Source organism: Podarcis liolepis (genome assembly GCF_965112155.1).
Source record: "Podarcis liolepis genome assembly, chromosome: 1".
Taxonomy (NCBI): Eukaryota; Metazoa; Chordata; class Lepidosauria; order Squamata; family Lacertidae; genus Podarcis; species Podarcis liolepis.
In genome coordinates, this window is record NC_139554.1 from 114,337,964 (window position 1) to 114,351,182 (window position 13,219).

General features: G+C 41.4%; 1 protein-coding gene across 10 annotated transcripts in view; it reads left to right on the plus strand.

Moving 5' to 3' along the window:
* Positions 1 to 13,219, plus strand: part of PDE11A (phosphodiesterase 11A) — a 160,253-nt gene that overhangs the window by 108,494 nt on the left and 38,540 nt on the right. For all 10 annotated transcript variants that reach the window (XR_014524301.1, XM_083496151.1, XM_083496153.1 and 7 more), the window contains one exon: positions 7,457 to 7,566. Coding sequence is in view for 9 of the 10 variants with exons in the window: in XM_083496151.1 (XP_083352277.1) it covers positions 7,457 to 7,566 (110 nt within the window). In the remaining variant the exon portion in view is untranslated. The remainder of the gene's footprint in view (positions 1 to 7,456; positions 7,567 to 13,219) is intronic.

The following is a 13,219-nucleotide window of genomic DNA, read 5'->3' on the forward strand; positions in this document are numbered from 1 at the left end:
AAGACGAAAGGTTTTTTTTCGTTTGCGAGTTGCTTCGCAAGACGAATTTCCCTATGGGCTTGCTTCGCAAAATGAAGCTTGCCCCCACACCCCGGACCTCTTTTGAAGCAAGGGGCGGCGGGGAGAAGATCGCTTCTCCCCGATGCCAGCCCCGCAATCTCCGGGGACAGAGGGGAAGGCGCGCGCGCGCCTTCCCCTCTGTCCTCGGACCCCTTTTGAACCAAGGGGCGGCAACGGGGAGAAGCAATCTTCTCCCCTCCGCCCCTTGCTTCAAAAGAGGGGAAGGCGCGCGCGTGCCTTCCCCTCTGTCCCCGGACCCCTTTTGAACCAAGGGGCGGCAACGGGGAGAAGCAATCTTCTCCCCTCCGCCCCTTGCTTCAAAAGAGGGGACAGAGGGGAAGGCGCGCGCGTGCCTTCCCCTCTGTCCCCGGACCCCTTTTGAACCAAGGGGCGGCAACGGGGAGAAGCAATCTTCTCCCCTCCGCCCCTTGCTTCAAAAGAGGGGACAGAGGGGAAGGCGCGCGCGTGCCTTCCCCTCTGTCCCTGGACCCCTTTTGAACCAAGGGGCGGCAACGGGGAGAAGCGATTCTCCCCGCTGCACCTTCCCTTGCTTTAAAATAGGTCCGGGGACAGAGGGGAAGGCCCGCGACGCTTCCCCTCTGTCCCCGGACGGTCTCCATAGGAACGCATTGATTGATTTTCAATGCATTCCTATGGGAAACCGTGCTTCGCAAGACGAAAAGCTCGCAAGAAGAAAAAACTTGCGGAACGAATTAATTTTGTCTTGCGAGGCACCACTGTACAATGACACAACGTCGGACAAGTCCAATCATAAGTATTATGCCTGTCACAGCGACAGCATTGTGTGGCACGCAGCGTTGTGCAGTTCTGTCTGGTACACCAAGGGTGCATGTCCCTGCGCTGTTCTACATCTGTGGGATTCTTTCACTTCAAGTGACTGGATCTGCTCCTTTTATCTTGTAATCTCATCGTTGACACCCCTCTTCTACTGTCCACATTTATGCACTTGATGAAGTAGGTTCTGCCTACAAAATGCTCATGCAATGATAAGTGTATTGATTTTAAGGATTCTCTGGTGTTTTCCAGGCCCGTGCAACAGCTGGAGGCGGGGGGAAAGTTGGGTACACTTGCCCAGGGCTTCAGAGGGCTAAGCCAAACAGGGGGCCCCACCAGGGACTGGCAGCTTCTTCTCTTTTTGTCTTTTAGTTTATAACTTTATTCTAAAAAGACTCCCACCCTGGGCCTCAGACAAAGCTCTGCATGGGCCTGATGTTTTCTCTCAACAGACTTAGCACAGTTGCGCTTCTGGCTAGTCAGCATTTAGAGTTGAAGATATGTTAAAAAGTGAAATTGAGACTAATATTATGTTGTCCAGAAGGGTTCGGAATTATTCATTCTAATGCTACCTAAGCTTTTTCAAGTGTTCAGAATGGGATAATGACCTTAGCTGCTGTTGGGCCAGAATTCAACGGAAGGATCCACTCCCCCAATCTATGTATGTTTATTGAAATATCTGTAGAGCCCTTCAACCCTGCCCCCCCCCCCATGTACAGCCATACACATGGAGAACCTCTATTGATGTTCTAATGAATGTTCATAGGGGAGGAACAGATCCTGCCACATTCCACTACATGGAACTATTATCAATCTTTTGAAAGCCTGAAGAAAGACTAGCAATTTGGTTGTTTGCGGTTAAAATAACCTAAATTGAACAGAATGTTTAATTACGCATAAAGTATACAGAGTATGCATCAGATTTCTGACTGTACCATTGAGTTTAAAAGTACAAGACCAAATGTAAAAGGCCAAAGGATAAATTTATATGTGACTGATAAGCACATCGTGTAATGTTTTTCTAGAAGAATCACTTTCCCCTTTGCAGTTTGTACTCATAAATGGCCATTCCATTAACATTGTTCCTACGTGTGGTGATGATGTAAGTAAACTCCAGAACAATAGACACTTTAAGTAAAGAGAACTTGAAATATAAGCACATATTTTGCCATTCTGCTCATTTTTCTTCCTAAGCATTACATAGCTCCTTATGGAACGTAATAATCTTATACAACTTACTGGTAATGGGGGGGCACACATATATTATTATCTTAGTTTTTATAATAATACTGTCAATGAGGTTATGCTAAAGAGCTGCAGTTCAGCACTTTTATTACTGGCTATTACAGTAAACACACTGACACGTTATTTGGTTTTTATTTATTTATATATCCTTAAACGTGGATCTTACAAGTTTAAAAAAGATGTTGGGGATGTCAGTGTGGTCAAGTTCAGAGGGACAGAAGGGTAATGAATAATAGATAGCAAGGGAGAAAAGCATGTGTGTTTCTTTTTAATGAATTAATACTTCCTCCTACTAATACTTCTTCCTACTTCCTACTAAGTACATTACATGATACTGGGCACCTAACCTAGGCTCTAATCAGACAGTGCTTTATTCTGTTTCCTCTCAAGTTTCCTTCCCTGATAATTTTTGTGTTTTTTTGATGTGATCTTTCACACAACATAAACGCCCCTCCTGGAAATCTAGTGGACTCTAACTGAACTTTTGCACTCATTTCCAAGTTAATTGCTTCCAGAAAATAAATGTTTGCAACCCTGTTAACCTGGAAAATTGTGGGAGTTTTGCAGCGTAGTTTCCCCACAGTTTTCATGGATCATGTCGCCCCCAGTCACATGATGTAATTTGGGGTGGTATTCTGGCATACTGTTCTTTCCTGCTGTTTCATGGGGGAATCAAGGGGAAACAGAAGCACGCCTGCACACAAACGGTGGTGACCTGTCCGATGAGGTCTGCTGTTGTGTCACACTATGCCCACTGGTGTAAATGAAATTTTGTGTGACTTGGAGATACTTTGATCTCAAAGCCACAGTTCCGTAACACAACAGGTAATGCAGCATAAAAAGAACATTAGAAACCAGGACAGAAGCACCAGCATTATAACCAGGAAAACTAACACAAAAAATCCCCAAGTCTGAATGCACCCCCAAGTCTTAGCATTTATAGAAAACTGATCTCAGTAAGATATGTTATAGAAATAAAAGATTATGTTGCTTGGAAAGACCAGGAGGGAGATCTAGTCTAACTCTGTACTGTTTTATAGCCCAATACTATGCAAAGTTACAATTGATTCCAATATTGCTTCCAATTTTTGGAAACTGAACATATATTCAGTATGTAAATCAAAGATTAAATGAAAATAATGATAAGTAGACCTTGTGATCAAGGGAGAAATTTAAAGCCATCACTACTGAATTTGTATTTATCTATATGATGTATATACTAAATTTCTGCTCTGGTAGGACTGCTATGGAATCTTTTAAGTTTGTACTCCAAAGACACTTGTAGATACATCACTGAGCCTGGAATTCCAGGTTATATTGGAGGTTACTAAGTTGAAGAAAGGAAAATCAGAGTGCCATCATGAGAACTTATTTCTCATGGCCTAGGCCAAAAATAAAATATAGGGTTTTAATAATTTCTTGTTGCTTTTAAATTTTTAATTAGTGGATTCTGCATGTCCGTGTTTTGAAGTAAAGGTAGAAGGTAAATGACCTCCATCCAGTTAAGTCCATTCAAAGGTGACTATGGGGTGCGGCACTCATCTCGCTTTTCAGGCCGAGGGGGCCAGTGTTTGACTACAGACAGCTTTCCAGGTCATGTGGCCAGCATGACTAAACCGCTATTGGCATATGGAGGACCATGACGGAAGCCAGAGCACACGGAAACACTGTTTACCTTCCCGCTGCAGCAGTACCTATTTATCTACTTGCACTGGCATGCTTTCAGACTGCTAGGTTGGCAGAAAATGAAATCTGAGGCTGTTGGGACATCTAGAAGGCTACAGGTTTCTTATCCCTGGCTTAACTTCCTCCTTGCTGTGAGGCTCTGATCCTACTACCACGTAGAATGGTGGCTTCCTTCAAACACTGGCAATTCATTTAGGTTTATGGTGCTGGGCTGCCTAGATTTGGATTACCAAGCCATGTTGATTGGGAGAAAGAGGTTCAATTCCCCATGCACGTTACCCTTAATGTTCACAATGGTTTGCTGCTATTAAAGCTAAATTTGTGGCAACTTATACCACATGGCAACTTATACCACATTTGTGGCAACTTATACCACATGTATTGCCCAATCTGTTACATGGCATCAACAGAACTATTAATACTTTTCTAGCACCCAAAGTGGGGGAACCGCTCAATTTACAAAGAGTGAAGAGGAACGCACAGTTTTCAAAAACACAGTTTCAATCTAAGCTGTGTATGGCTGTGAGTGTTCTCATTCCATCAGGGAGTCCTGCTATGCAATGCAGCATTAAAGTTTTAAAATAACTTCACAGCTCTGCAGTCCTTTTATACGTTCCGTGATTTATACTGTTACCCCTGTATGGTTTGGCCTTTGAGAGCTGTAGACCTGGTGCTGCAACCTACGCATCCATCATTTTAACTCCCATGACTGCTTTCATTGATTGTAATGAGACTACTCGTTTGAGTAAGGAATTTTGACTGTAGGATCAACCTCAAGATCAGCCCAATTTTTTTTGTGTGTTTTTGTTTTACACTCATATTTCTTCAGATACTCTTCAACATTTTATTTTTCTTTCCACAACTCATAAATATAGCAAATAATTATACATAAATGCAGTGTGCTAACAACAAAGCACATAAAAGCAGACCAGGTACGATGCAATTAATTTCCTCACATGAAAAAATGACCTCCATAACTCACTTTAGACTCTGGCACTTGTGAGTTAAGGTCATTTATTTTTTGGCGAAAATAAATTTTGCTCGCCTATCATCTTGTACTGTGCATTTTCCTTTACATGTTTCAGTTTTTAAAGCAAAGGGAAACATAATCACTTGTCTAGTGCCTTACTAAGCAAATAATTTTCCTGCCCCCACAGCATACACTGAAAACGATGCTTTTGTAATAATTTTTACCTACTTTATTACAAGATTTCTTTTTTGATCAACTACAGCTGAATTTATTCTTTAAGAGTTGTGTCTGCTTTTAGCCAATGTCCTTCTTTAATTATGACACAAAACGTCCAGTTTGCACACAATTTTATTTATTTTACAAATAAAATCTGTACTGGAAGCAAAAATTAATAAATAATAGCCTGATCCTATGAGCTGATTTAGTGGCACATAGAGCTTTGGATAGTAAGGATTAGGGTGATTAAAAAAGAAAAGAAAAAAAGGATCAAATTATATTGCAATGGCTTGCTGCATTATGCTGGCGCTGCAAGCGTACCTGTTATGTTCCACCAACTTAGCAGAGTAGGTCAGCACTACTTATTCATTACTATGTTTTTAACGTACCCTTTGTCCAAGGAGCTCAGGATAATGTATATAGCTAAACATAGTTTAACTGGGGGAAACTAGCACCGAAAGATGTGGCATAGTCCCATTATACAGAGCTGTAGAGAAGAAACATGCAGTTCCATGTGTTGGATAGAATGGGGCACTGAGGACAACCAGAGGGGGAGCCAGGGGGGCTGTGGCCCCGGGCACACATTTTTGAGGGGGCGCAATCAGGCGCCCCCACGACAGGCATGGAGCCCTGGCAGCTGAGGCACGGCGGCAGGCTGTTTGGTCTAGTGGGCAGGTGGGTGGATGTGGTGGGCAAGGAGCCTGTTGGTGGGCTCAGTTCCCCCTCTGCATGCACCCTCACCCCAGCTGCCCGGTCCACTAGGGTGGCACAACACTTGCCCTGGGCACCGGCAGCCCACGCTACACTACTGAGGACAACAAAAGCCTCTAAATCAGCCTTCCCCAACCTGCTGACCTCCAGATATTTTGGATCACGGTTCACATCTGCCCAGTAACCATTGAGGGTAGGGGTGGGGAGGGAAGCGAAAATAAAGGAAAGCTTGTTACTGCATCTCTGACTGGGGTGCAAGCTTGAAAAGTTCTTGGGGGCTTGGTGTCCTCTTTCTACACCATTGCTTCCTGCACCACAAAGAGGCTGTTCTCCTCCAGGGCAACAGCACCAACCATTGCTGCCTTCCCGGTACCCAAAGGCAAGGACAACCTGCAGTCTTAAAGCATAGACCCAGGGTGAGGGAGAGGCTTGCATCAGCACCGGTGAAGAAGGTTCCTTCTTGATCCCACACCCAGCTATCTCTGCATAGTGAAGCCTCGTACAAGAGCGGTTGGGGAGAACCAGCCAGATAGGTGTGGTATAAATGAGAAAATGAAAATAAAAGACTTTTACAGGATCAGCAAGGAGATTGCAGTAACAAAATACTGCATAGAAGATGGCTAATTCTGCCTCCTTTCCTTTTCTGTTTCCCTTATGGCATTCTTAACATGATAGCTGTGTAATACATGACCGCACCAGATGGAAAGCTTCCTGCTTCATGGCCCAGTTACTGATGCGAGACCAGTTGGTAAATTTGGCCAACTGGCTTCCTGGTTACAATGTCATCAGAAAAGCACAGTGTCTGATGAAATGGAGGCATTTATTATTTTTTAAATTCCACTTTGGCAATATTGTGATGTATGAGCAAGTATATTACTGGCAAAGGCAAGGCTGGTGCTTTATTTGCACTGTAAATCCACATTCATGGGTTCCAAAGCTCAGAACAGTAAATTGGGTGTAACAAGGAAGCATTCGAGAGAGAGAAAGGGCCTTCTCAGTGGTGGTTCCACTTCTGTAGCACTCTTTGTCTATCGGTATATATATTGATACAGTTTTTTTAAAAACGGGTTTTAAAACCCTACTTATTCCAGCTTTCTTTTTCTTATGGAAATTATGTTAAATCTTACATATAGATTACTTTTTCCAGAACAGAACAACTGCAGAAAAGTACGTAGACTACAGCATTTATGTTGTGAATGGCCCTGTGATCGTCGGATAAAATTTAAATAAATAAGCAAACAAATGAATGAATCAAAACAAACTTGTTTATCCAAGAAAAAGAAATGGTTGCAATTCAAGTTTATCAGCGTGCTTACTTGTTTTCTAAAATGAAAGTTCAGAAGTGCTTTTAGCTCTTGCCCTGTGTTAAGCACCTTTAAAGTTTAAAATGGGAAAATGAATGTTGTTTTAGCTGACTAGTTTTGTTTACATATGCCAAGAAGGGTATCTAAACAGTTTTGAAGTGGGGAAGTTATGCCCTGCTTCCTAAGCCTGTTCCCAGATTCAGCTCGGGGGGGGGGGGACTTTGAATATTTGTCTGAATGCTTGTTTAGTTTTATTCTTTTTATTTTTTATGAATTGTCTCATATTTTATGTATTTTATTTTAATTACATTGTAAAGGTTTTAACTCTGAAAGGGGGCATAAAATAGTCTAAGAAATAAAGAAGTCAATCTCTGTACGTTTTCCTATTACGTACCAGTTTTAATTTTTAGTGGCATCATGGATGACTGAAGTTACTGACATCATCAATATTTGTTTTCCCTGTTTTCAGACAGCAGGATTTCAGGAGATTCTGACAGAAATTGAAATTTTAGCGTTGATTGTGGGATGTTTGTGCCATGACCTTGACCACAGAGGAACAAACAATGCCTTTCAAGCAAAGTATGTTACTTCTTTCTTAATTCTTTGTTTTCCTTACATGTATTAGAAGAAGAATGCAGAAGAAAGCATTGATTTTAAGTTGCCTTGCACAGCAGAGTATTTTTATGCTTGCCTTTAAGAGAGACTATTCACCCAAATAATTTCCTATTCTTCCCCCCCCCCCAAAAAAAAACCCCAACAACTTTAAATCACTTTGGCATCATGCTGTTGATTTGGCTTGCTCCATGTAAATTTCTGCCTTGTATAAAACCACGACACAGAATCTGGTTGTTCTACTCTTGGAATACCACATTCATTTACATACCTGCGTATGCCAAAATGGAGAGTGTTAGAAAATTCCCCATCTGTCTTTCTGGATTCTGTTTTGCAGCTATGCAGATTTTCAGGCAATATTAAAAGAAACATAACTGATTGCATTCAAAACAGAAACAGGTGCTTTCAGAAACGGGGTCCTTCTGGGCTAATATGAACATATCACTACAAAACGCAGGGGGAGATGCTTCTTATTTGTAACATCTCTGTAGCTCTTACTCCAGTTTATGGGTCGGAAGGTTTTTTGCTATGTCCTCCACGGTCCATTTTGTAGGATAGTGAGCTGGCAATCCACAAAAGCAGTGGATCGCTTGGAGCTGAATCAGCTGCCCACACCCCAGCTCAACAGCAGGCCAGGCACTTAACTCCAGCAAGACAAATGTTGTACAGTGGTACCTCTGGTTACGAACTTAATTTGTTCCAGAGGTCCGTTCTTAACCTGAAACTGCTCTTAACCTGAGGCGCGCTTTCACTAATGGGGCCTCCCGCTGCTGCTGCCACGGATTTCCTTTCTCATCCTGAGGTAAAGTTCTTAACCCGAGGTACTACATCTGGGTTAGCGGAGTCTGTAACCCGATGTGTTTATAACCCGAGGTGTTTGTAACCCGGGTACCACTGTAGTTTCCCACCATCACAGGGCACAACATGTTGAGAAAGGGTGGCTGGTACAGTGGTACCTCGGGTTACAGACGCTTCAGGTTACAGACTCCACTAACTCAGAAATAATACCTCAGGTTAAGAACTTTGCTTCAGGATGAGAGCAGAAATTGCGCAACGGCGGTGCAGCGGCAGCAGGAGGCCCCATTAGCTAAAGTGGTATCTCAGGTTAAGAACAGTTTCAGGTTAAGAACAGACCTCCGGAACAAATTAAGTACTTAACCTGAGGTACCACTGTATTACCTATCACTTGCCTGGGTAAGTGTGAGGGCTTGCATGTACAGTATCTGCCCTTTCACTAGCCTGTTGTTGTAGCTTGATCCTACCCTACCTTAGACACAGTATTTTATATAAGCCAAGGTTATTACTGGATTGAAAGGTGAGATACAATTTAAGTAAATCCGCCAAACCAACTCATGCTTACGTTCTGCTCTATTAAACCATGGGAAATAGTAAGGCAACCGGAAAGGTGCTGCGTTTTTAAAATAACCCTCCACCCAAACGGTTGCTGTAGGAGGAACCAGAAATAGATAATAGTATTTTATTTCCCCCCCTCCTCATTTTCTGTGGTGCTTGCTACTATGACTGGATTTTGACCTGCTAATGGGACATTACCCCAAAGGAAATTAGCTTTTACACATGTTGATGGCCTAGAATTAAAGGTAGTGGCTGATACACAAGTCAGGAAGTTTGCCTAAGTTAATTAACTCTTTGCATATGCTAGTTCCAGGGGATTAACAGCAGCAAACAGGCCTCTTAAATACACTGGCTGTTGCCTCCAATGAAATTAGCTTTGACACTACAAACCTTAATTACTTTCTAGCACCTATAAATCTATAACAATATTATTATTGTGCTTTTACTGCCAGGGAGAGGAAGAGGTGCTTGTGGGATGACCCTTGGGGACTGTGTGCATTGATTTGGGAGGCACCATTTGATTCTCTTTCTCAGGCAGCAAAAGTCTTGCCCCAGTCCTGTTACTCAACAGTGAAATGCTAGTTTAAATGCAACCAGTTAGGGTTGCCATATGTCTTCTTTTTCCAGGACACATCCTTTTTTTAATGGGTAGAGTCATCATAGTGATCCATAGTTAAAAGAAGTAGGCAAATGTGTCCTCTTTTTTGCTCTTCTAAATATGGCAAGCCTACGGCCAGGCTTAAGAGCCTTTTCATAAGTGGCTGGAGCCTAGAATAAATATGTGAAGATGTACATTCTTGTGTTTCTACGTGAAGGAGAAAGTTGCATGTGAACTGGCCTTTGAATTGTCAAGATGCCCTGATAGATTATAGATTCATAAATCATTGCTCAGACAACTTGACTTTAAAAAAGCAAAGCAAAACCCTGTTTAGCCTATCCCACTTTTTTCTGTGGGGATGATGCACAATTTGCCTTTTCAAAAGAAAAGAAGAAAGGTATCTTAAAGAGGAAACCAACCCATCAATCAAAGGCTATCGTTCGTTGTTTGCTGTCCCTTGTGCTTGTCTAGAGAGCTTACAGTCTTCCTATAATACTGTGGAAATCACTACAGAGTTTAAACAAAAGGCACATCATGACATAGCATGTCAAGTGCTTCAGCTGTAGGACTTGTAACTTCCACAATTTATTGTAATACGCTCATTCCTAAAACCAAGTCTAACAATATTTTTAAGTGCCAGGGTTGAGTGTGATGAAAGATCAAGAGGCATGTGATTGAAAACAGCATCACAGCTTCCCGAAATTGCTCTGTTAATGCATCCCAGCATGGTTTTCTCTGGGGGATTATGATTCCCAGTCATTCTACCCCACCCCACCCCAATACAGCTGCCCCATGGTGATTAAATATCAGTATGGGGCAGCTTTGTAGTATAAGCTCCTAGGAGACTCCTTACCCCCCGCCCATTCCTTCCTAGCATAATCCATTATACTCATTTCTTTAGAAAACAACCACCACTACCAGGACAAACCCCATCTTTTCACTTAAGGCTGCATCCCAGAAGTGAAATGCTGGCGTGCATTAATCTATTGTGACAGACCAATTCCATTGCTTTTCACCTTTGAACAATTCTCACTTTTTTAATTACTTTTCATAGTTTCCCTTTAATGGTTGAACTTAGTATTTTAAATTATGTGCAATACACACACACTTTCTTTCTCTCTCTCTCTCTCTCTCTCTATATATATATATATATACACACACATACACATACATACAGATATCGTAGTACCCATACTTTAGAAGGCAATCGTAAACGTGCTTACTAGGGAGTAAGCTCCATGCATATAGTTGGGCTTAAGTCAAAGTAGCAATGGATGCATCTGCAAATTTCAGTTACTCTCAGATTTTCCTTTTTCCAGTGTTAGGTTAGGTTCAGTTTGACGTATTTTAACATCCGTTTGTGAATTTTTTTTAAAGTCCTAATGAAAATACGTCACCATTTCTCCTAATAAACACATTTCTATACAATTTTCACTAATAAACACATTTTGCAAGCAAGTTTCCTTAATATGATGCACTTTCGTTTAATGTTTTCACTAATGTGCATTTTTATGCACACTATCCCCTAATTTACACACGCTTGCCCATATTTCTTGGTTGGAGAACAGCACTGCAAAATTTGTAGACATGTGAATTTCAAGAGACAGCTATGTTTCAGTTTGTGCATTGCTTCAGGAAGTGTGAATTAAATAGGTTTGCATTAAAATGCGGACAAACCAAATATTCCCCCATCTCTACTTCAGAGTAAACATGCGCCGATTGCACTGTTAGGCTGCAGTCCTGTACATGCTTACCTGGGAGTAAGCCCCATTGAATTCAGTGTAAGTTACTTTTGAGTAGATATACATGGTGCTGATGGTGCTACATTTTCATGCCATTCTATTTTCTTGTTCACTGTAGCATGTTTGTTACTATATGCTGCTGCTTACATTAAGAATGAAGTTGTAATTGGCACTAGACTTTTTGTATGTCTAGCCTCACCTTTGCAAATTTTGCTTACATATTACTAATAGTATCTTTACACAAAACAAAGGTAATTGCTGCATCCACCCTAAAAGTGTGCGTGGATATATATGATTTATGACTGTATATTTTGTGCATCTTTTAATGTATGTGCCCTACATGTATACATCTCTCCTTTATGTAGAAAACTTCATTTATTATAATGAGTATATAAAGCACCTGTAGTCCAAGAGAGCATTTCTATTGTATATCAAACAGGAGCTACCGTATTTTTCGCTCTATAACACGCACCTGACCATAACACGCACGTAGTTTTTAGAGGAGGAAAATCTGTAGGCATGCCACCCGTAGGCATTCCCTCCATAACATGCACAGACATTTCCCGTTACTTTTTAGGAGGAAAAAAGTGAGTGTTATGGTGCAAAAAATACGGTACTTTAGGAAAGTCATTCCGAGGTGACCCTAGGGTTTTGGGGGTCATGGGCAAGAGAGTCATTTGAGGCCCCTTAAAGGATTGTAAGCAAGTTAGGCATAATAACACGTCACTTAATTCTATACAAGAAACTGCAATGAAAGTATGGATAAATGTCTCATAATGCATTTATTGTGGTCAATTTTTATTGTAACTGGAGTGGAGAATATTACTTCATGCAGTACATCAACACAGCACTGTAAGAACATGACTATAAATCATAAAAAAGAAACAAGCCATTAGCTCCATATGTGATACTCTTATGTAAACAAATGCACCCCCGTGTCTCACAAAAGAAAATTGTAAGATGATATGGTAGGAGGCACATATGGTGAATTGGTGATAGCCAGTTCACTGATAAATAAGAGTATAGTGATTAATCACTTAAGAGTCAATTGTCTACTACCCTTTTTAATGAAATGAACTCTTTTGAGGCTTCCTGGGAGCAGGGCCCTCAATCAAATCACTGTAATTGTAATCCAAGTCTTTTCCAATCTTACGTTCAGCTGAAACCAGAGCTAACCCTACTAGATGTTTTTGGAACACAGAAGAGCGCAGATGTATTTTTAAAAATCAATTTCAACTTTTAAAATGGCCTATCACTAGAAGCAACAGGTACAGTGAGAATAATGCTAATACTACACAAATTGGGGTGACACTTGTGACACAGTGTGAGGCAGCCCAGTGTCTGCATATTGTTCTTGTGAATCAGGGACTGCCTCCCCCATTTCTTTTGTGCAACAACAGTGTATTTCTCTAAAACCCTTCATTGCTTGCCTATCTCTGATTCTCTTACTGCCTTAGCTTTTCTCTTTGTTGACCCTGAATGTTATTGATGTGGTGCCATCTTGATTGGCTAAAGAAAAAAGAAGGGTTTATGTGATGCAAATCCTTTTTTGCTGCTGTGTTTACTGTTGTGCTGGCAACAACAGTAAGTTACCAACACAGGAGAGAAATTCTTCCATAAAACCCACTGATCAGAAGAGAGGGGGGAAATTGTGTAATCCCATGCATATTTTCTCAAAAGTCCTACTATATGAAGGAAGATTCTCAGACAAGTGTGTATAGGATTGCGGCCTGCAGTTTTCTTTGGGCAAGGAAGTTTGCATTTGAGGAGGCAGGGGGGAAGAGCTTCAACCTTTTCCCTGTCTTAAGCAGATATTCTGTTAAACAGCTGAGTTATCTTCTGGTGCCACCTCCATCATCTTCTTGTCAGAGCCAGCAGAAAAGACTGAAGAACAATACTTTTCCAATTTGCAGAGATTTCACTGTGA